The following is a 25,278-nucleotide window of genomic DNA, read 5'->3' on the forward strand; positions in this document are numbered from 1 at the left end:
TATGGGATTCTCCAACAAGGATATCAAAATCTAGTCAAACCTAAAATATCCTCAGCAAGAATGCAAGATGGAGAAACTTCTGTATGGTCTTGTCCTGTTACAATAATAGGAATATAATATGTTCTTTGTATTGCTAAAATTTAGTGAGGTACTACATTAAAAATGCCTTGTCCAGTAACCCACTCAAAGGAAACCTTGAATAAATAAAGTCTCTATCTAGAGACGTTGATTATTTTTTACATATGTTTACTTGTCAACATCATGTTATATTACAAATAATCTATTATGATAATTTTTATGAATCTAACATTCATTTGTGATCATATGCTATGTGCCAGTACTCTGCATAGGATGAGTGATATGAATAGGACATAAAATTTACCATTAGTAAAAGCAACTGAATACTAGTGTAGAAAGGACTATGCAGAAGGGAATAGAGGAAACATAGAGTTAAGGGGAAACCTATTAAGGGCCACCCTGCTCAGACACCCCTTGGGGAAGGGGTGAGAAGATGCAGCACCAAAGACTCAGGCACTGAGAGTCAGTGAGTAGCAGAGCATTTTGCAGACTCATTTATTAAGAAAGTTAGTCCTACCTTTATACCCCCTCCTAAGGTCCCATTGACTCAGGTGGCTGACTCTGCTGCATTGTCCTTTCTTCACTGGTGTCTCTGGGTAAGGTATTTCTTAGACAGCAGTCTCTGGGTATAGAGGCAGGCTTGGCTCATACTCATGCAGGCTGGCCTGGGCACTTGTGACTTGGGTAGGCTAGCCACAGGTTCTCCTTCAGAGGCCTAACCAAAACAAAATGAATATTAAAAAAAATTTGTACACATATCTTGCCACCAAATTTAAAATGTAATTTATATAGCTAGGTATAGTGGTGGTTTGGGAGGCCTTGATGTCAGATGTTGCAGTCTATCATGGCCTGGCAGCTCTTTCTGATGCTTGACAATGTGATGCTTTGACTTCCTACTGCAACTTCCTGCCTTCTATCTTCTCTGATCTGGAGAATATCTCTAGGCCTGGAGGATTGACTTACTGAAAGCTGTCAGTAGCCCTGGGTGCCTGATTTGTCTCTAGTGTGACCCTTGGTACAGTTTCCTGCTAGAAATGTTTTTCCCCTGCTGCACACATGGTAACTAAGACTTGCACTAGGAACTTTGCTGTAGGACCTTACTGCCACTAACGTAGTCTTATGATAGGAGTTTGCCACTTAATGCAAATTAGAGTTTGCACCCAGGCTTCCCAATCCTATATTTTTTCCTATACTTTGGAATGAAGTTTAACTGATTCACCAAAGTCATCTCCATCATATCCACAGCCAGCCTGCTCCCTCCACCCTCAAAGACCAGCAGCCACGATCCTGAGGAAGAAAGAAAACCACAATTGGAGGCAGAGGCAGACAAATCTCTGTAAGTTCAAGCCTGGTGGACACACTGAGTTCTGAGCCAGTCAGGGCTAGACAGTAAGAACCTGTCTCTAATAATACTAGTAATTTCTATTTTAAAATAGTTTGAAGAGAGATAGATTAAATAGCTGAGCATAGCTAAAGGGGTTAAAAAACAGAAATTTGTGAATCTGCACAATGGATTGCTTGTTGGGGAGTCTAAGATGGGAGGAAGATAGGGGAGAGAAATCAGAATATAATCATGTACATGGATAAAACTGCCAAAGAACAAGTTTGACAGAAATAACTTCTGTAAAAAAAGTGAAAAGGGTGAATTACTAAAGCAGGAATTACAATGGAAAGAGTTGTTGTGGAATATCATTTTAATATGTGCTACATTTGTTTTGTCTAATGATGCAAAGATGTGTTGCATTCTTTTGCTTTACGTTGGTTTAACTCTGTGAAGCTGTGTTATTTTGCCTACCTAAAACACCTGATTGGCCTAACAAAGAGCTGAACAGCCACTATCAAGGCAGGAGAAAGGTTAGGCAGGGTTGGCAGGCAGAGAGAATGCATAGAAGGAGAAGAAGAGGGATCAGAAAAGCAAGAGAGATCAAGGAGCAAGGAAAGGGGGAGTAAGAAGAACAAGGAGATGCTGACACCAGGGGCCAGCCACCCAGCCACCCACCCAGCCCCAGAATAAGAGTGAAAGTAAGACATACAGAAGAAGTAAGAGAAAGGTTAAAGCCCAGAGGCAAAAGGTAGATGGGCTAATTTAAGTTAAGAAAATCTGGCTAGAAATAAGCCAAGCTAAAGCCGGGCATTTATAAGAAAGAAGATGCATTCATGTGTGTATTTATTGAGGAGTTGTGTGGTGGGCCTCCCAAAAAACAAAGAGCCAAAAGAGTAAAGAGTAATGAAACAACCAACAACAAAGTGGAGTTTCATTAAAACGCTATTTTACTGAAGAGTGGATCAATTGATAAGAAACATTGTGGCACAGCCTCACCAATGGAATAAGTTTGTGAACTAATCTTATAAGTCAGGAGCTGAGCAACGAGGAAGCTTGGCTGTTTCTCAGACAGAGTCTGCAAAGGCATGCAAGAATCCCTGGTGCCATGTGACTGCATGTGCGGCTAGTTGACTAGGAAGAGAATACTAGACACAAAGGCTTAGGGGCCAAACAAAAAATGCCTTCATAAAAAACACGAGGGGGAGCGGATGCCAGGCTTTTGTGGCACACGCCTTTAATCCCAGCACTCTGGAGGCAGAGGCAGGCAGACCTCTGTGAGTTCGAGACCAGCCTGGTCTACAAGAGCTAGTTCCAGGACAGCCTCCAAAGCCACAGAGAAACCCTGTCTCGGAAAACACGAGGGAGGTGAATATAATGGCAGCAACCTTGTGCATGTACCAAATATTTTTCTAAGCATCTTTAAAAAATTTTACCCTCATATTTATGTATTATTCAAGAAGAAATAAGATCATGGAAAAGCAAGTGGTTTGTGTGAAGTAGTACCAGTACCATGTAAAGTACAAATTGGGCTCCTGGGCTTGTTAAATGTTGATTGTGTGTCCATGAATTTGTCAATATAAGTTCTAACCTAACCTTCAGTATCCCCCACTGTGACATTGTATGGATATGGGATAGAAACAGAGAAAAAGATAGTTACATAGAGATGAGAACCTAAGCCACCATCAGAGAACCTAAGCCATCATTACTTGTGTCCTTGTAAAAATAAGAAATGTGGACTTATACATACACAAGAAAAGAATATATCATGAAGAGCAAGTTTATCTACAAGTCAAGAAATAAATGTCTGAGTGGCCAACAAACTGCCAGTGGCTAGCAAAGAGGCACTTTCCACTCTGATGGAACCAGGCCTGCCAAGCTGCTGACCTCCAGAGTTGAGAAAGGACATTTTTCTTTTTACTGAATTTACTAATTTCGTGGTACTTTAGTACTGCATATCCAAAGTGTGTCCACCTAGTCTGCATGCTACAGCTTCCTTTCAAAGCATTGAGAGCACTTACTGGAGGGAAAGGGGGAAGGGTTAACTACTCTCTGTTCTCTTCTAGAAGTAGTCTGGAGCCCCTTTGTCTGGTCATCTGAACTCCCTGTTAGTCTTCTGAAGGAAAAAACAGAGAGAGAGAGGGAAGATGGGAGGGGGAAGGAGGAAGAGAAGAAGGGATGGAAGCAGGAAGGAAAGAAGGGAGGAAGGAAGCAGGGAAAGAGGGAAGAAAGGAATGAAACAGCAAAATCCTAGAGGTTATTGTTGTTGTTACTGTTTTTTAGTAATACAACTCAGTATTGATGTCGGTCATGGACTTCACTACAAAATGCCTCATTTTTATAGATCTATGATTAAGCTGTTCAAAGAGCAGTTTTTATTACTTTCTGTTTATATACTTATTCTACTTTGACTTACATGGACTACAGCGAAGCACTGGACCCCATCCTTCTCTCTGCACCTCTGTTTGAAGGTAAATGAAAAGTCCTGACACTTGGGGAGGGGGTTCTTTGGTTCTATTATTACAGCAATTCATCTTTCTTTGGAGGAGAAAGGGAGAAATGACATTGGATGGAGACATTTCTGTAGAATCTTTCTCTGGTGACTCATAATCTAAAGCTGCAGGATCGAGGGAAGGTAGTTTTAACCACAGCATTTAATCTTATGGAGACATTTACTGCAGAGGCTCTTGTTTTGCCTTGTTTAATATAAACCACGGGAGACGTGTTTCTTGGTTATGTCATTTCATAAAGCAGAGTGAGAGATGAAAATCCCCAGTCCTGCTTCAGAATCGCTATGTGTTCTGCAATGCTGTAGGAGATCTCAGCCTCAAAATACCACCAACAAGAACACTAACACTAACAATTGTAATGACAACATCTAATATCCAGAGAGGAACTGTGGGGAAGAGCTGATGATTCCTGGAGTCAGCTGGACTTTCCTTACAGTTCTGACTTCCCAGCTTCACTCTCACATGCAAGGTGTCTTTGTTAAGGTCAGCTATCTCTTCTTTAAAATGAGAGTATTAATAGTCTTTATAAAGTTGTTATGACTATTACCAAAGAGTTTTGATGGTGAAACAGTTTCTAGCACATGATAAATATTCACCATGTTCTTAGAATTATTATAAATAAATGCATAGTCAATTGTAAGCCCATTACTGGTTCAGGGATATTTCCAAGACACTAGTGTGCAACTCTGAAACAGTCATTTTTTTCTCTAATTTACAGATAGTTAAATGGCATGCTCATGTTCACGGGTACAGAAGTGGCAAAGCAGAACTTCCCTTGGGTCTAAAAAAATATATCAAATTTCATCTGACAACAACTAAGTTGGTTAAAGGGCCCAACTGATCCTGCAAATGTCATTAGTTGAAGTTGTAAAACCTATAAACTTAAAGGACATAATTTACTGCTCCTTCAAGCTTCACACCAGAGTTTACTGTGACTCTGAAAATGCCATCTTAGTTAGGGTTTCTATTGCTGTGAAGAGACATCATAACTATGGCAACTCTTATAAAGAAAAACATTTAACTGGGGTGACTTACATTTTCAGAAGATTAGTCCATTAAAAGCATGGCAGCATACAGGCAGACTCGGTGCTGGAGAAGGAGCTGAGAGTTCTACTTTTCATCTGTAGACAACAAGAAGTGAACTGTGTCCCAAACTGAATGTAGCTTGAGCATATGAGACCTCAAAGCCCGCCACCACAGTGACACACTTCCTCTAACAGGGCCATGCCTGCTCCAAGGCCAACCTCCTAATAGCGCCACTCCCTAAAAGCCAAGTATACAGACACAAGAGTCTTTGGGGGCCATACCTATTCAAACCACCACATCATCCAATTAACTGTGCCCTATATATGGACTTTAAAGGAAATATTTAAAAGAAGCAATGATGATTTCAGGCATAAATATTAATGGTCTACCTCAAAATATCTTCAGCAAAAGGGAAATTGTTCCCACCTGTTTCTGATATCCCTAGATCCCATTTCAGGTCCAGCTATCCCCAGGCTCTGTGCTGGCCTCTCTTTTCCACTTGTTTCATTTTCAACTTGGCTTCCCTCTGTTGACCAGCTTTCCTGACAGAACATGTTAATACAAACATGCACCAAAAATCTCAACATCCATCCTCACCGCCTAGTAGTCAAACCACAGATCAGGCCTCCATGGGTTCTAAAGTCTATTGATCAATAGTCTGAACTGTTGAAGGAAGACGTACTGTTGAAGGAACAATTTAAGTGACAGCCCCACAAAGATCACTTATCCAGGAGGATAGAAACTTGTATTGGGACTCAAATTCCAGGGGGTGTTCTATTCACTAGAGGTTTGTTTGAATAGAAATTGCTAAGTTTAAGCCTGGAATGAGATCAAAATATGCAAACCATGGACCTCTGGGGCTGATGAGATCTTTGAGACATGAATAGAGGAGATGTCCTATAGAGCTGGGCCTTGGGAAGGCTGGGCAGTCTAAAATGTAAAATCAGGGCTGCAGAGGGCTGCAGACGGGAGAGAGGGAGTTGCCCTTCTATTTTTTTTCCCATGGCACAATTCTTCTGTGTCTCCTGACCTCCAGAAAGTGAGGTCCCGAGTTAAGGCCATCCTTCTCTGCCTGCAATTGGCAGCAGACACTGCAGTAAAACTGCAAACACAGCACAGCCAGGGGCTGAAGGCAGGTCCTTGCATGCTGGAGCTGATACATTGATACCATTTTGGAGTCAACTTAAAGTGTCATTACCCACATTTACAGACTTTGAACACATGACAGAGAACCTAGAAATCTGGGTTAGATGGAAAAGTTATCCAGTAGAAGGGCTATACTGAGTAAATTCAATGCTACTTGATATGCTAGCCACTAGAGCAGATGTTCTCAATTTGTGGGTTGGGACCCCCTTAAAGGTCAGACAACCCTTTCATGGGGGTCATATATAAGATCTCCTGAATATCACATATTTACATTATGGCTCATAACAGTAGCAAAATTACAGTTATGATGTAGCGATGAAATAATTTTATGGTGGTAGGTCACCATAATGTAACAGTATTAAAGGGTCACAGCATTAGGAAGGTTGGGAACCACTGCTCCAGAAGTTTTTCAAACACGAAGTGCACGGTTTAAGCTGGAGTGGAGAGATCTTCCTTGAGAACAAACTTTGCAAACCATGGGCCTCTATACCTGAAGAGATGTTTGAGACATGAGCAGAGAGGCCCTGTGACAGCTGAGCTCCTTCACTTGCCTCTGTGGAGTCTTTGTAATTTCACAATGCACAAACTGCAATTGCTTGTCCTTTAGAAAAAAATAAAAGTAAAATATTAAGTTGGCAGTTGTCAATAACCTGGCTCAAATAAGAGATCTTGCATATAGATTGCATTTAAGATTATTATTAGAATTTTGTTTCTTTATTTATTTTCTAACAGGATATCATGTAGTCCAGACTTAAGTGGAACAGGTCGCCAAGAATGACTTTGGGCTTTTGGTCCTCCTATTCTCTGAGTTCTTGGCTTCACCATCCTTGTTTATGCATTGTTGAGGATGGAATCCAGGTTTTCATTCTAGCGATTAAACACAGATCCTCATGCAGATTGGGCAAGTACTCTATCAATTGAGTTCCAACATCTCCAAAGGTTATAATCTTATTTAATGTCACCAAATCATCTTGTTTGTTCCTTGTTTGCATCACTGTACAGCAGGAAACAATCCTAGAGCAAAGAAGTTTACCCAAAGCCACCTGAAGCATGAGTTAGTCTAAATATTCCAACTTTGCGCAAGTTTCAGAAAGCAGAAGGAAGCCTAAGTGGAAGAGCAGGGCAGCATCAGTCCAGAGGTGAGCACGATGTGCTCCTGAAAGGCTCAGGAACCTTCAACACAGACTTCAAAACTTTAGTGCCCTCTTGTCAGCAGCCACACCCTGGCACACTTGACCCTTCCCCACCCCCAGGACTGGCTGCCACCACTGGTGAGGGGAAATCTACTTCCAGCCGAGCAACAGCTTCTGTGCGTCCTTAGCAACCAGGCTGCAAGGCTTCTGCGGTGATCCAGGCCCTGTGATTGGCTGGGTTCTGGAGTTCCTTGCCAACATTCTGGATTGCCCTTTAGACAGAAGCACTCACACCTCTGAACCTCCTCCTGTAGGAAACAACAGTTTGGCGGTAAGACTGCCTGCCCCTCTGGTCCCTCCTGGGAATGGTCTCAAGGCTGATGGCCCACTGCAGGGCAAATAGGAAACCTGATAGTTTCAAATTCCAGTTTTGGCTTTCCACACTCATAGCTTCGAAGAGCTTGCGGTTGGCTAGATGGGGTCTCTTCTGGGCTTTAGTACTGTTCACATTAAGTGAACTGGAATCTTGGGAAGGACCTGTTGTAGCTATCAGAACAGAACACTGGAGAGACCTCTACCCTCTCTATTCTTGCCCCTCCAATCTGGAAGACTTTGGTAAGATACCATTTGGACTTCGATTTCCCAATCGGTAAAACCAGTGTTTAAATTAGAGTAAGTTCTAGAGGTCTCTTGAGTTTTCTGAAAAGAAGTGATCAGCCAGGTTCACCTATCATTACTCCCGCTTAAACACCCTGGTCTTATCGAAAGCAAGTTTTCAGTTGCAGAGTCTGGTAGCTGTGGATACAGACCGGAGTTAACGAAACACTTTTTCAAAGTACAATGCTTCCTTAAACACTTTGTCTTCTGGATTCACCAAAGTCTCTGAGAATAACAGGAATTGCAGATGGCAAAAGGAAGGATCAGAGCTGGTTGCTGATTCAAGTGTTGTACTGAAGCCTAGCTTTCTATTCTGGCCTCAGGACAATCCCACCCCAATCCCTCTAGTGAAAAAAGATGTAGCTGCCTAAGGACTCAGTATGTGTGCTTTGCAGTCCTTCTGGAATTGACAGCTCTAGCTACACATACCTCTTCCCTCGATGGTAAACCAAGGATGGTCACAGTTATGAGTGCCTCACACACTGGCTGGGGAGATGGCTTGGCCTTTCAACCCAAGTTCATTTCTTGGGAAACACATTGTAGAAGCAGAAAACAGATTTCATATGGTTCTTCAATACTACACACACACACACACACACACACACACACACACACACACACACACACACACACACACGATGAATGAATGAAAATTTTAAAATGTAAAAGGCACTTTTATTGGGAATGTTGAGTGAGGTACAGGGGTGACAGCCTTTTACCTAATCTTCCTAAGCCCTGAATATCCTGAGAATTAATGAGAAGGAAGCATGTGCACTATGTGATTCTCTGCATAGCACAGAAGCTTCTACCCCACTCCCAATAAGGAACTGAGACTTCTCCAAAAACATATTTGGAATAAATTGCTTATGTCAGAACCAGATAAGGAATAGTTGCAATAGAGCAACTGTATGATTTGGGAAGGTTTGAAGACAGTTATTTTTATTTTAACAAGGTTTGTCAGACCTGTTTTAGTCTTGACTTCTCAAAGGACAAGGATGTTATATCTTTCATGTGAGAATTTCATCCTCTGCTCTTAGGGAAAATCATGGAATGGAATGATCTTTCTGTTCCTCCTGATGTTTTCAAGTATCTTTTTTCTTTCTCTCCATTTTTTATTTAAATTAGAACAAGATTGTTTTACATGTCAATCCCAGTTCCTTCTGCCTCCCCTCCTCCCCTGCTCCCCCCCCCCAACTAACACCCTACCTATCCCATACTTAACTTAGTTGCTATAGTGGAGTAGTCTATATAACACCTTCACAGTAATAATGCCAGTAGGTCCTGATGCTATTGTTGGTGTTGTTGGTGAGAAATCAAGAGGAAGGACCTATTTATTTTCCACCCCTAGGGATCTGACAATATTTGGAGAGGGACCATGTCTTCAGCTTGGAAGACCCCCCATAGATCAGAGGAAATGCCAGAGATCATAGTGAAAATCATTGGAAGTAAATACTTTCACTTCATCGTTGAAAAGCCAAAGATGTAAGTTTCCTCTCTGAAAAATGACTGTGTTTCTTGGATAATAATGAAATTGTTTTTTTTAACTAAGAAATTTCAAAAGTGCCATCTGTGCAAAATTAAGTCATTAGGATGTAAAAGTTGAAATAAAACAGTGTTGATAACTCCATGAGCAATTTTTCTGATATTTTCATCTTTATAATTCCCCAATTCTCTTTAATTACTTGGGCTGATTTTCCAAATAGATGGGAAATGTGAGCATTATGACACTTATAAATATTAATGGACTATTGCTGCTTCTCCTAGTCAAGTTTGTAATCTACTACATGCAGTAATTTGGTGTTGGGAGGGAGACAGGGAGGCAGACTATTAGTCAATTTGTTGTGAATTACAGGAGTGGGATTAATAAATGAATCACAACTTGTAAGGTTTTCATTTACTCTTCTTGCATGTGTTCCCTCTCTAAGCAAACTTTTTAGAGCATTTCCAGCATGTCTTTCTTCCCTTCCCTTAATGTCAGCTCATTTGAGGAGGATCATTTGGACATCTCTGAAGTTAACTAGGTATTTGCAGAGAAGAGCATGTTAACCTCTTTCTTCTAGAGTTTTAGTGGTTTGCAAAAGAAAAGAATATCATTTAGACCTATTGTCTTGAGGCAAGTCAGTAGTTAGTCTCCTTTCCCTCCAAAGATGATTTCTTTGGTTCTTTCCTTCTATTGCACCACTGAACATAGCTACAGGAAGTAATACTTATTCAACTCAAAAGACAATCACCAAAAGCATACTTAAAAATGAACATCTGGAGTCCAACTCAAGACAAACTGAGGCAGAATCTTTGAATGCAGATCCCATGACCAATATTAACAAAATGGATTAACAATATCAATTGCTTTTGATTCTCCACTGCCAGCATTGTCACACCAGAGCAATTCCAACGTGTATGTTGTCAGGAGTAGACTAGGAAGTGAGCATGTCAAAATGGGGCCCATGATTTTGAGATCTCTGTAGACAAATGAGCATGTCAGCAGGGGGTCTATGATTTTGAGATCTCTACAGAGCAGAGAGATGGGAGTTTAATCCTAGTCCTGTTCTTTCCTGGTATGCTGAAATAGCAAAAGTGTGGTAATATGTCTGGCATTTTGTTCTATATCTACAAAGCAGAAATTTAATGGCACCTGTCTAGTAGGTTGTTAATGGGATTAAGAAAAGTGTGTGAGCATTTCGCAGTGCCCAGGATATCTCCTGTGCCTAACAAATGGTTCTGCAATTGTTATTGAAGTATATTTTTCCAAGGATACAAATTGTTTAACAAAAACCAAATACCTTCTTATGAAATGATTGCCTTTGCCTTTATATTTCATGCCCAAGAAGCAGGATATCTTCCGTTTAATTGACTAAAAACTGTGATGAGGTAAGTAACCACTTAAGATCTTTTACAAATCCCCAGCCACTGTGAGAAAGGCAAAGAGAATTAGGCACTGAGCCCACATCTACCAGGAAGAAAACATCACTATACTTCTAGTTCTTCTTCCTAAGGTTGATTAACCTCATTCCATTCAAAGCCTCTTATTTTAATAATGAAAAATATAACTTGTTTCTAAAAGGAAAGGGAGGAGGAACCCTTGCTTAATTTAAATAATAAAGGAGTAAAGGGTACATTAAGTAAATTGTAAAGTAAAAGCCATAGTTCTTGTTCCTGAGACACTAGAAAAGTGGTAGCATTTTATATTAAGGTAAGTTTTCTGTGACCTTAGTTCTGTTGTTGCTAGAATACCACAAGGCAATTAGCTAGAATCATCTTCTGCAGTTTAAAAGTAAACAGTTGTCAAAAGCCTGCTTGTTGCTGAGTAAAGCAAATCAACAGCCATAATGTCCCCCAAGTCCCCAAATGCCTTAACTCAGGGTTGCAGAAGCTGAAAAGGGTGTGTCTTTGAGTTGAACCAATTAGTAAAAATCTGCTTAAGAAGCTTAACAACAAAAAAAAAAAAAAAAAAAAAAAAAAAAAACAGAGGAGGTGTCATCAAGGGAAAAACTTAATTAAAGAAAATCACAAAGAATAATGAAAAGAAGTATAAGTGTATTTAGTTGATACTTCCTATAGGACATTGTTGAAGATGAAGCATCAAGTCAAACTTGAAGATCAAGTTATTACTCTGTAAATGTACCAGGAACCACAGAATTTCTTTTCTCACAGTAGTGCTGCTAGAGATCCAACACCTAATTAAGCATCCAGATGAGCTCCCTCTAGAAGTGCCAAGATAGGCTTTTCATGTGTCCTGTACACCCTTACTTATCATTTGGCACTCAGTACTTTGTGGCTTTTCCATAGCTGTACCTGTAATCCCCGTTTTAAAAGGATAGCAATCAACTGGGTTATGGGCCCACAATATTCACACACACACACACACACACACACACACACACACACACACACACACACACAAAAAAAAAAAAAAAAAAAAAAAACACACATTAGATCTACTGATTTTCAAATGAAGCCATATTCTGAGGTTTAAGATTTAAAACTTAAGCATAGTAATCTTTGTGGCAACACAATTTGGGCCATATTAACCAGCCATCTGTGCCACAAATAAGACAACGGGGGAAAGGGGGCAGCTGGTATAATTAAGATTGCAACAGACATTTCCACTCCTCTTTCTTAAATTCAAATTGTAATATTATTACATAAAAATTCCATACCTACTTAGTATAATGACTTCACAAAGAAGATCAAACTATGAACTTTGAAGAATGAAGCAAATTTCCTATGGTTTGCATTAGCATTACCTCCCTTTGAAAGTCCAACCAAACCTTTCCAATGAACGCTTTGCCTCTGACTTTCTTGTCCCCTAGTGGACTGTGTGAAGCCTTGCTCTCAAGGTGTCTTGCATGAACTAGCAGCATCCATATCACTTGGGAATTTGAGCAGATCCCAAGTTCCCTCAGCAGATGGCTAGGTCAGAATTGCCCTTTAGATGAATTCCCAAGTAACTCCTACACATTCTGGTGTGAGAACCCCCATTCTCCACTGTGGCCAGGAGGTTCTTTCTAAAATTCAAACCCACTGCACCTGGTACTGCCCACAACACCCCTGAGGATCTTATGGCATTGAAACTTACTGTATTTCTGTCTGTTCCATTTTACTATGAAGTCCTTTGTGCAAAACTGTATCCTCGTCAGAAAGTCCTGTATGAGATGAAAACTGAGTAATGAATTGGAGTAACACAGTTGCCAAGAAAGGTAAAGCTTAGAAAGACAATGTATTGAGAAATAAAAGGAGCTTGGGATAAAGATAACCTTTATTAGAAAAACACCAGCCAAATAAATGTAAGCCTGAGTGTGCCTTGGGCAGCAAGGTAGGCAGGCCAGAGAGAAGGGGCTCCCATGTGCCTTGCAGCCCCTTAAAAACTGTCACTCATCATTCTGACCTCACCGTGACAGACATGGTCAGGCACACCTGTAGCCAGCTTCTAGCAGTTGTGGCTTACACTGTCCCCTACAATTTCCCTTTTAGTCTAAAAGAGCATTGAAGCTTAACAGTGTAAAGTATCTAAAATTAACAATCATAAAGGTGAAATACAAAAAGATACAATAATCTGCTATGACACATCCTAACTATGTCTACATTCCCTAAACCCTAAGGTCATCTGAAAAGAGGTGTCCAAGCCTGAACACCTCCTTCAGATACCAACCATAAACAATAGTAAGCTATCCCTAACTAGGTTTCCACTACCCTAATAGACAATAATGGAGGAAGGGGGCATAGTATCCTCCAAGTTACTCCCTGCTAAAATGGGACAACGGTAACCTCGTGGAGTCCTGTGGGAAGTAAAAGGCTTGGATGGCTTTTGGTGGAAAGATTTATCATAACAACAACGTTTAGTAGCTTTAAAGGATTTCAGGCCTGAGATCCCAAGCTTTCAAATAGCATGCAGATGTTACTAGGGGTTCCTGAATAGTCTTTGATAGCCCATTGAAAGGAAGGTATGCCTTTTTCTCATTTCCAAAAAGGAGTAGGTAAGAATGGGGAATGAAATTCAGAGGCTTGTGAACAACCCCTGGGCAAATTATAGCCGAACAGTCAAATATATATCATTATGAGAACGAAACGTAAAGTGATGATCTCCAAGGATCAGTTCATGTTGACAAAAAGCAGATTCAATTACTCAGTCCATCCCCTTACTGATGAGACTGTGCAGCCCAAATGAAGGGGATGAAAAGATGTGGTATTGTCAATTCAGATGAATTATCCCTTTCACAATGGCCTGACACAAGGCATATTATTGAGGCAGGTGAAATCCTACTATTCATTTGCTGTTGCTAACAGCACAATCCCACAAACCAGACAAATCTGAGCAAAATGGGTTTATTTGGGCCCGTTGTTCTGGAGGTCCAAGGTTGAGGATTGTGTCTAATGATGGCAGAGTCTTAAAGTGCTGCAGATATGCACGGCAGTGAAAAAGCTTATATGTATGTTTATTTCATCTGTTATCTTCCATTCCTTTCAAACCCCGGAATTTTATCACAGGGTTCTGTTCTAGAATTTTCTTTAGTCCAAATTACCTCATAAAGTTCTCACTGGGGGAGGGGGTAGTGGGAAGAGAGGAGGGAGGGGGAAACTGTGGTCCATATGTAAAATAAATGAAAAATGTTATTTAAATATAATTTTATAAATAAAAACCAATAATAAAAATATTAGCTTCATTAAATTTTTACCCTCTTAGTGTCTCACAATGGGATTAAATTCCAACATGAGTTTTAGAGGGTTCAGACCGTATTAAAACTGTAGTGCACACCAAAATAGTTACTCTTAGGTGATGGAATGATTAATTATCCTACCTTCTGTGTGTGGAGGTTTTATATGTGACACTTTTCGACATACAATCAAGGAAAACCAGGCACTCATTGTAGTAAAGATGCAAGTAACAGAATACTGAGGGACCTTGGCAGGAAAATATGCTAACAACCAAATCAGCATGGTGCATGAAAAGTCTGCCCTTGGTTAAGTGTGCACAGGCATGGTTGCACGGATTAAATGCTTAGATTTTCGTCTGTATTTGTGCTGAGCATGCACTAAGACACACAGAGAGATGTACTCAGTACTCAGTGGAGGACTGTTCATGATTCTAGTTACAAGGAACTCCATCCCAGTAAAGATGAAGGCAGTAGGGAGTATTAGTAACGGTCCTTATGGCAGAGCTGTAACAAGTGAAATGTGGCTGGAGTGGAGCATTAAGAGAATCTAGGTATTGAGTTGATGAACATAAAGGAAATGTGTATATTCTAAAAAACCTCTTTCAGTAAATAGCGTTGACCTCTATAATTTCATCTAGTGTCAAAGGTCAGTGACAAATCCTTTAGCTCTGTAGATTTGTAGAACAGTATTAGACACCAGGAATGCTGTCTGTAGACTTTTAAGGTGAAGGATTGTAAACACTTGTAACATTTTACCTTGCTATGATAGGTTCATGTTTTCTCTAGTATTTTCTCACAGGACTCTCTTAGAGCACATAATTGTCACTTTTAGTCTTCTGAAATCATTCACAGTAATAAACTACCTATGACTTTTCTCCAGGTTGTGAAATTATCAACAGATTTAGAAGCCAATGTACTATGTGAGATCCTATCCACATCCTTTCCACAGATCTGAATGAGCTGCTAATGAGAACTGGGCCTTGGGGATTCAGAAGGACACATGAAGTACTAGTAGCAAGAGACACACAGCAAGCAGTGACCACTCAGATGAGGACAGTACAATCAGAAAAAAAGAAAAGGATTGCACAGATACAAAGAGTGTTCTGAGAAGTGCTCTCTGAGCAGGGAACATTTGCCTCAGTCTTGGTGGAAACACACAGCCAGGGACATACATGAGATCCCAGGTTAGCTGGCAGTAACAGGGCTAGGGCTCTGTGCCAGCAACCACAATCCGGTTAGATTCTATTTTAGTGTAAAGACATGTGTATTTTCTTTCTTCCTCTGCTTCAGAAGGAGAGGTTGCAACTTTCCATAATCAAAGTTCAGATATCAGCTAACTGTCCCTCCTAGCAACTTCAACAAACAAACATAAGGCCACTAAGTTGACAGCACAGAGCACAACAGCGAAAACGTGTTTAAGATCAGAGAGGCCAGTGGGATCAGATCTGGGGCTGGGTGACCTGCCGTGTGAACTCTGATTTATGTAGGATGAGAAACCATCAGAAAATTGAGAACAGCGGATAATGTATCATGTTTACACTTTGCAAAACATGGTTCTGGCTGAGTGGTAGATAAGCTGAAAGTAAAAAAAGAGAGAAAACATTTAGGGCAATGTAATGATAATCTGGAAGAGAGAAATAGCTTCTAAATAAACCCTGAATTAACTTCATGATGTAAAGGACTGATATCAGTGTATGGTATATGGATTGGGTTGAAATATTATAGGGCTGAGAATAAAACTTACTGGTGGAGAGTTACATATAATGTGCCAGACTCAAGGTTCAATTTCCAATACTGGGAAAGAAGGAAACATTAAGGGAGGGTGGGTGTATGGGGGAGAATAAGCATCATACTAAAATGTACAGTTAAGGGCTGGGCAGATGGCTCAGGATTCAGAGCTGTTGATGCTTCTGCAGAAGAGTCAGGTCCCCATAGGGCAGTTCACAACTGTCTGTCACTACAGCAGATCTGGTACCCTCTTCTGACCCAACCTCCACAGGCACCAGGCACATAGCTGGTACACACATATACATTCCATTCAAACACTTGTTTGTACACACGAACGAAAAATAAAAAAACCTTAAAAACACCCGAACATCAGAGCAAATACTGTGATGTTAATTATTAAAAGTTCCAAATGATGAATATGCTAAAGTAATTCTTATGCCTTTTATATGGACTTGAGCTGCTCCTTTATCACCTGCATAGGTTGTATTAGTTAATTTTCTCCTTGCTGTGACAAAGCACATGGCAAGAAGCAACTTAAGGACAGAAGAATTGGCTTTGGTTCTGTTGGAAGGCTGGCAGTGGGAGCATGGGGCAGCTGGTCACACTGCATCTGCAGTCAGGGGCACAGAGCAGTGAATGGTGGTGCTCAGCTTGCTTTCACCTTGCTCATCTCACAACTGCAGTCCAGACAGTGATGGTGGGTCCCTCCTCACTTCATCCAATCCTGAAACTCTTGTAGGCATGCCCAGCAGACATTTCCTAGGTGATTCTAGATCCCTGCCAAGTTGACAGCATTAACTTTCACCAAGAGTTTTGTTGATTCCCTGTGTTTGGTTTTGTGTTTATCTGTGGTATTATGAGAAGCACAAAGATACATGAAATACTGCTGTTGTTAATCATGCAGATAGTATAAGGCACAAGCATAAATCTTTAGTTTATGCAATCCTTAGAATACCAAGGAAATGTGAACCTGCTGATCTCAGATATTGAGACTATACAGTAAAAGCTGTCATCTATCACTTAAAATTCTATTTTCCAAAAGGAGGAAGGAAGAGAGAAAGGGAAGAAAGGAAGAAGAAGGGAAAATGAAAGAAGAAGAGAAGGGAAGAGAAGAAGGAAGAAGGGGAAGAAAGAAGGAAAGAAGGAAGGGAGGTAGGGAGGAAAGGAGGAAGGGAGAGAGGGAGAAAACTTCAAATCTAATGCCAAGCACTATTTGAGATGCCTGTGACCCTTACCCTTCACAAAATAACCCTCTTAATGTACAGTGTTCCTTTAAGCTCATAAGAAAATACAAGCAGTCCAGCTTTAAACCTTGACAACAGACCCAGACAGGCAATTCACAAAAGAAGAAATGAGAACCAATATTACCAGGAAAATCCATCCTGTAATATATTACAAGAAATGTATATAGCAATGAAATATTATTTTCACAAATCAAATTTAAAACATTTTAAAAATGAAAATATTCAGAGTTGACAAGGCTTGGAGAAAGAATGTATGGGTCTCTTAAATGTGTTCCCTCCTCAACCCTTTAAATGTCTGTATACCTCAGTGTAATCAAAGCCAGAGGTCAGATCCCATCAAACCTTTAAATGTCTGTATACCTCAGTATAACCAAAGCCTGAGGTCAGATCCCCTCCTAGTTAGGGTTCTTATTCATGTGATAAAATCATAAACAACTTGAGAAGACAAGATTTTATTTCATCATATAATTTTCAGGTCATACTCCATCACTGAGAGAAGTCCAGGCAGGAACACAAATGGGGCAGAAACCTGGAGGCAGGAGATGATAAAGAGGCCATGGAGGGGTGTTGCTTATTGGCTTGCTCTTCCTGAATTGCTCAGCCTGCTTTCTTATAGGACCCAGGACCACCAGTCTAGGAGTAGCACTGTCATCAGTGATCTAGGCCCTCCCACATCAATCATCAGTAAAAAATAAAAAAAAAGCACTGCAGGCTTGCCCACAGGCCAATCTAGTGTGTATGGGAGGGCATTATCTAAACTGCGGTTCACTCTTCCAGATGACTCCTAGTTTGAATCAAGCTAACCAAGACAGATTCCCCGGCACTAGAAAAATGATAGTGTATGTATGTGTACCCCTTTCCTAAGCAGCTGAAGAAGATGGCAGAGGGTCAGATTTTAGTGCTGTGTGGCCAAAGCCATCTTTCAGACTGCCTGGCAGCCATTTGAGCCAAGCAGGTACTGCTGAGCTGGACAGTGGTGGCTATGCTCTGTGACGGCATCAACATTTCTGGAAACTTCTACAGAAACACGTTAAAATATCTGGCCTCTCTCTGAAAGCCAGTGGACACCAACCCTTCCCCAGGCCCTTGCTACTTCTGAGGCTGGAGCTACGTTTTTTGGGATACTGTGAGTGGCAAGCTGCCTCATAAGACTAAGTGAGTCCAGGGTGCCTTGAATGCCTCAATGGGATCCCTCCCCCAGCCTATGACAAGAAGATTGTGTGGCTGAATCCTACTAGAAAGTTTGCTTACCTGGACATCAGGCTGATGAGATCAGATGGAAGCCCCAGGTAGTGACAACTACTCTGGAGGAGAAACAGAAGGAAAAGGCTAAGATTCACTATTGGAAAATGCTAGTGAGGCTACAGAAGCAGGCAGAAAAGAATGTGGAGAAGAAAATCAGCTAGATCACTGAGGTCCTCATGACCACTGGACTCCTGGAGTAAGCCCCCAACAAACTGTGCCTCAAAAAAACAAAACAAAAACAAACAAGAAAAACCAAAACACCCATATGTACTCTGGCTTAAGTACTTTATGGTTCAATTTTATAGAAATAGTCAGTATTGAACATAATGGTCCAATTCATAGACTTCCATAAACTGTAAGGCTGGGCTCTAGGAGGAAACACACTTGCACATTCACCCTCCACAATTAGAAATCTTTAGTTATGATGGGATTAATGACAGAGATACAAAATCAGACTAAGAAAACTGCAATGTGCATCACAGGCATCGGCAAGATGAGTACCAACATTAAAGCTGAAAAGAACATTAGAAGAATGCCACTGAAATTAAATGTAACATAATGCTGCCCAGACCACCATAATGAAGGGAATAGTCCTTAGCACAGAGACATAGGAAGACTGAACCAACTTACAGGGGGGGAAAAAAACATCTACTGATAAAGCTACCCAGCAGAAGCAGAAGTTGTAAGAACTGCTGACAGAGTCCACTTGGGCAGTTTCTTAGGCATGAATCTAAATACTGAAGGAATATGTTTTACAGAACAGAGTATTTAAGTTAATGAAAATTTTGTGACAAAATAAATCTTAACACTGCATGATGGGTTAACCTCTTGTGTATTAACACAATGAGAAACTATTAAGCATTTAAAATATTATAGAACTTAAATATTGGTATGTAAGTTTACCAACAGTATATTGTCTACCAGAAATATGAATATTAGGTCCACAGGTTGCAAAACACTAGCACTTTTCTCAAGAGTCACTTGATCCTTTTTCCTATAATATTTCTTTCTCTCTTATTTTCTCTTTTAACACTGGCTTATATGTAATTCTTTCATGAGGTGACTTTATCTTCCTTAAATAGGTACAATTTGAACCTCCCCTATGGATCCATATTTCTTTTTATATAATCTAGATTTTTTTCAATTGTCATGCTACTAAAAGTTTATGTTTAAATGTATACTTATACTTAATGAGATCTTCAAGATATTACAGTCTGAATACAATGGCTAGATTTAATGCACGTCTACACCATCAGAATAAGGAGATAACAACACATATCCAAATGTGTTTCAATCCAGGAGGCCAGCTCCCAGGTCTGCACCCAGGGTAGCAAAAAGAATGCCTTCTCAGAGCATCAAGGAATTTAGAGTATTTCTTCTCTATACCAATGGCCTTTCGGAGAGCCTACACCAAGGCCACCTCCAGGGTATGCAAAATAAATATCCACAAATGCAGCAAGAGTCAGACTTTTCTGGCTGAGGGGTAAATAAGGAAACATACGCCTTCTGATGGTCACTTAAGAAAAAAGGAACACATACAAGCTTTCTTATTGGTAACCTTCTCTTTTACTTCATCTATATAACCTCTATTTCTCTACAATCTCTCTACACAGTTCCATCTCTTTTCACACAGTTATATATCTCTCTTTACATACACACATCTTTCTCTTGCACAGCCATACATCTCCACACACAGTTAGATCTCTTTTCACACAGTTACACCTCTTTCCCCAGATACATCTCTCTTCTACACAGCCACTCATCTCTATACACAGTCACATCAATTTTCACATGGTTACATTCTCCACACAGCTACACACCTTCACATTTCTCTTCTTTACACAGCCACATGTCTCTCCACACAGTTACATTATCTCCCACCCATGTACTTCTGCCTTCACACACATCCCGCCTACATACACATCTCTCTTCTATACAGCTACATTTTCTATGTCTCTCTGCCAACTCAGTTACACCTCTCCACACTTCTCTTCTTCTCTGCATATTCAGCTACATCCCCTTATCACATGCATGGGAGCACACACACACACACACACACACACACACACACACACACACACACACACACACACACTTCTCTCACATCTCTTGTACTGCTTCCTACAAATCTCACACAAGTCTGCTCATCACACATGTCCTCTCCTAACTCTCTCCTTCTTCCTCTCACTGCCAAACCTCTGGACAAACATGAATCATATCCTCAGATCACACAGCACTTCTTGAATAAACAACGAGAAACAGAGCCAAAGTGAGCACACAGTTTCTCTTAGGCTAGGGAGTTTTCCCTGATTAGCCAGTGAATAAAGTAAGCACATGGGCGGTCAGGGTTCCCAGACAGAAGGGGACGTTGAGACTTGGGACTTAAACAATAAACAGTTAGTTGGTTGAACGATGAGGTTGGGGAGTACACACAGAATGACCATTGCTGAGAATGTTATGTCTACTAAGATAGACATATGTTGCTTCATGTTCTGACCTTGAATTAGAAATAAACACCTGGGAAATTTACCTGATATATTCATCTCCAAGGGCAAGCAAATACTCATCTCCAGGGGCAACCAGTTTGCTTTGTATTTGCTCCAAAGTCTAAAATTAGTTGTCTTTGTGGCTGAGAATACTGTTACTTTCCTATGTAATTCTGAGTGGTGAAAAATATCCTAGTATTATTACTGTTCATCAGAATTATACAGGATAAGCAGAAATCAACTTCCTGACTACATACAGCTACATGTGTGCCCAGTGGATAGCATATATACATGAGATAAACACACAAGCAATAGGAATAATACTTATAGCAATTTTAGTGGCACATGAGAAAAATTACAGACAGATACAAACAGTCATTTATAGTCAGTGACCCCAAGATCTTTTCCAAATGGGGCTCCGATCAGAGAGTGACTCATCTAGTAGGCTGACCTGTTAAATACTAGTTGTCACCTGCCTCTGAAACAAATGACAAACAGAAGGCAAGGCCCATGGTGCAAGCATATCTCTCACTACCAAACTCTATATGAGAAAAGAGATTTAAGGAAAGCAGAGATAGTGAGATATCATCATTTACAATTTAAAAGTATATCATGGCACAAAACAATTGCTGATTGGGTTAATAACTAATTTTATACCATCTGTGATCATGCTAATTTCAGAAGTCTACTATATTCTCCAAAATACTCTAGTATAAATGGGTTGAAAAAAGCATAAACTTTGATTATTTTCATTAATGCCAGAACTTAGCTCAATGATATAGAGTTGAGTTACTTCAGGATTGTAGTATCTCGATCTCTGAGAAAATACAAACACGGCTGAATGACCTGGTCTGCAAAGACACTAGGTTAAAAGATAGAATAGATACCATTCTAGGTTAGTTTTCACTAAAATTTGTACTAGTATTTTTAGGAGCAGAGATTAAAATCCTATTCTATTATAGATAGTTTGAAAATTGCAGGTGTGAAATTGGGGCAGGTGGGCTTTGCAGCCATATGTGTCTGGGTTAAAGTCATAAGTCTCTACCAACTAGAAAGGTAGCATTGTTCAATTTACTTAATCTCTTTGATCATATGTCTGTACCATGGCAATATACCTACTTGTAGACCATGAATTCAGCATTAGGGAATGTATATGACTTTATGTGTGATGATATATATATACATTTATGACATCACTAATGTTAGAGAAGTGATTTTATTTAGATATGGGTACAAGAGTAAAAAAATATGATCTTAACATCTTTGTGAGAATTAAATCATTTGTCATATTTTTATAGCTTAAAAAAAGAAAGACAAAATTTAAAACCCTGGCAGATTTTCAACAGATTCTATCACAGAATTAACCTTCAGTTACTGAGTGGAGTTTGGAAATATTTTAGGTGTATTCCTTCCTCAATTTCTATTTTACATTTAACACCTTTCTATAAAAGAAGATGGATGATCAGAACCCTGATAGTGCTGATATTTTATGACTTTACATAAGAACATTTTACTACCCAGGTGGGTGGTGGCTCATGCCTTTAATCCCAGCACTTGGGAGGCAGAGGCAAGCGGATCTCTGTGAGTTCTAGGCCAGCCTGGTCTTCAAAGAGAGTTCCAAGACAGTCTCCAAATCTACAGAGAAACCCTGTCTCGAAAAATGAAAGGAAAAAGAAGGGCATTTTACTAAAATTATAATTAGATCACCAGTCCCTGGGCTGTCACTCTCCAGACTGTCTACTCCAGAAGATAGTTGGCACATGGTTGGAAATTGGAGGAATTTATTGATTGCCAAGGATGGCAGACATTTAGGATGCATCTGATGACCTTTTGCTGAGCCCCTTGGGTCCTTTATTTGAGATTTTATGTAATCCAAATGAAATGTTTGATGTGGTGAGGTGGAGTTATGTGGGGGGTTCATCAGGGACCCTCCGTCACCAGCTTCCAGGATGCTGCCTCTCATCCCCTAGTGTTCCTCTCTAAACCCAGGACTCTGACTTTCAGCAGAGTGGGTTGCAGCAAGTCTCCAGTGTGGAAGAGGGAACAGTTGAACAGCGTCCCCTCATTAGTGATCACCTAGTAGCACTGTAGTTGTTCCTCATTGCTCTAGCCCAGGATGCCACCGAGGTCTTCACAGCCCCTCTAAGGATGAGAAGATGAGGTCAGAAATGCATGTGGGGAGACTAACGGCTGGGCTCCCAAGATACTACTGATGGTGTGTTTTACCCTTTCTTCTAAAATGGCAAACTTCTATTTTCAGCAAAGTAGGTAGCAACACACTGCCTAGAATAAAGAACTGCGAGTTTGTTAACAACACAGCAAGAAGTGTGTGTTGAAGAATTGTTTGTGCTAAGCAGAGACACATGTCGTTTCTCAGCTGGAGAGTCTACTTCATGTTAATTTTTAAAGTGCTAGTATTTTTTAAGACATTTTTTTTTTACTTGAAGCAGACCTAAGAGGTTATTTTTGGTTTCACATCGACTGTGGTTGTTTTAAAAGACATGCAGATACATTGCAGAATTTCTTGGGCATTTCTGTCTTGAGTCTGCCAAGAGAAGGATTTTATAGGTATGTAAAGCAAAGATGATACAGTTTCTTTGCCTTCATCTATGTGTGTTATGTCTGCTCCACAGCCTCCAAAGTCTGCACTTTTTGCTTTTGTTATTTGCTCCTTCATTTTCAGATCCCCACACTATCCCAAATGTCCACAGTGTCTCTATGACTCTATGGCCTACAGGATGTAAGGCTGGACATTCCAGTAGATAGTTTAAATAAGAGTCTACCATTAGACAGCCAGGTAGTCATTAAATCAAGTCTCCAAAACTTGAAAATGAGGAGAATCTGCCTTTTATGGAATCGATTTGAGGAATAAAATAAACCAAGATATGGGAAGAACTATAGGTTAGGCACCATGAAAGCAAACAATCAGTAATATAATTATTTTACTAGATGTCACAGATCATAGTTATGACTCTCTCCTCTGAACACCAAATAATACTAATTCTTTGTAATGCTCACTGGACATGTATATGTCTGGTAGATATATTTGTAAGTTTTATGCCAATTTCTCTGTGCATTTCAGAGAGCTATATCTGCACTGACATAAAAGCACATATACTTTGTCTACCACTCAGTGGATTTTCACAAACATCATACAGTCATGCAGAAAATGTCCTGTTCAAGAAAGGGAAAGATACCAGAAGTCCCAAACACTCAGTCCTGCACTATTTATTAAACCCCTCAGGTAACTGTTATCCTGACTTCTAGAATCAAATCTAGATCAGTTCTAAACTATAAAGTTCCAAACTTTATAATTTATTATTTTTAATAAAAATTTAAGGACCTTGAATAAAGAAACCGGTCTGCTTTTCTCACTACAAGAACAATTTGTAAAATATGCACCCTCTCTTTCTAGCACCCTATTGTCACTATTGTCTTTAGACTTTACCAGTCTGGCAAAGGCAAAGTCCTTGGTGAACCCCACTGTTTTCTATGTATGACCATGAGGAATACTGAGGATTTCAAGAAGAGAGCATTCATACTCCCAGAATGATGTTACAAAAGTCCGTGTTCTCCATCTTAATTGCCTGGCTGCCTATCCTCATTTCCCAGCCATGAGGTCTCTTTTCCAATTTTCATACTAGATAATTCAAATAACTTCTCCCTAATTCAGACTTTCTTTTACATACTTTAAAGTGGGATCTAACGAGCCTTGTTATCAGAGGGGAAAAATCAAGCTGTTATCACTTATCATTCCATTGTCACCAAACACAAAAATTTGACTGTACATGTCCCTGATTGCATCTTCCCTGGTTTCTTTCCTGAACTGGGCCTCTCTGACATACTATCTTATTTTATCGGGTTCACTGTGCTTCTTCAGTGGCATCTTGTCCTTCACATTAATGTTGCCATGTGTGAACTTTGCAACAGTAGGAAAGAGTTGTCTGAAAACTCAGATTATGTGCCGGCCACCAACCTCGTCCCTCATGTAGATAGACTTCTCCACACCGTTCTTTACACTTTCAGTCTGTGATTCCTCATTGCTGCCCCCCTTTACTCTCTTCATCCCACTGTCCACTTTGACTAGTTCAGTGAACCACACACCCAAACACCCCTCGCTCAGAATCCTGACAGCGTCCATATGGCTAAACTAAAGACACTTTGCAGAACAAGCAGGCAACTGAATATGTTGTCTGAACCTCTTTCTGGAGACATCCTGTCTGTTTTGCTGCTGAATCTATGCTCCTGGGTTCTCCCCTGACATCCCAGGAATTTCTTTCTACTCACCTCTTAGGAATCTTCTCCATGCTTTTACATTAGATGCCAATCCAAGTTCCCTCTAAACTTTCTTTTTTATTTCATGCACCATTACAAAAAAGATAAATGTAAAATCTGCACATGTCCTCAAAGTACTGATCGTAGCTTAACTTGGATCACATCAATAAATACTGGAGCATCTGCTTCATGCTCAGACATAAGTCATGTTTTAAGACAAATCTTCATCATCATTAATAACAACTGCAACTTATAGAAGGCTTTCTTGACACCAGGC

General features: G+C 40.2%; 1 protein-coding gene across 1 annotated transcript in view; it reads left to right on the forward strand.

Moving 5' to 3' along the window:
- The first annotated feature begins 9,246 nt into the window (after nucleotides 1-9,246).
- Nucleotides 9,247-25,278, forward strand: part of CUNH1orf87 (chromosome unknown C1orf87 homolog) — a 64,765-nt gene continuing 48,733 nt past the window's right edge. The window contains exon 1 of the mRNA XM_035439791.1: nucleotides 9,247-9,353. Coding sequence (XP_035295682.1) covers nucleotides 9,247-9,353 — 107 coding nt within the window. The remainder of the gene's footprint in view (nucleotides 9,354-25,278) is intronic.

The sequence above is a fragment of the Cricetulus griseus genome, chromosome 2 (assembly GCF_003668045.3).
Source record: "Cricetulus griseus strain 17A/GY chromosome 2, alternate assembly CriGri-PICRH-1.0, whole genome shotgun sequence".
NCBI lineage: Eukaryota > Metazoa > Chordata > Mammalia > Rodentia > Cricetidae > Cricetulus > Cricetulus griseus.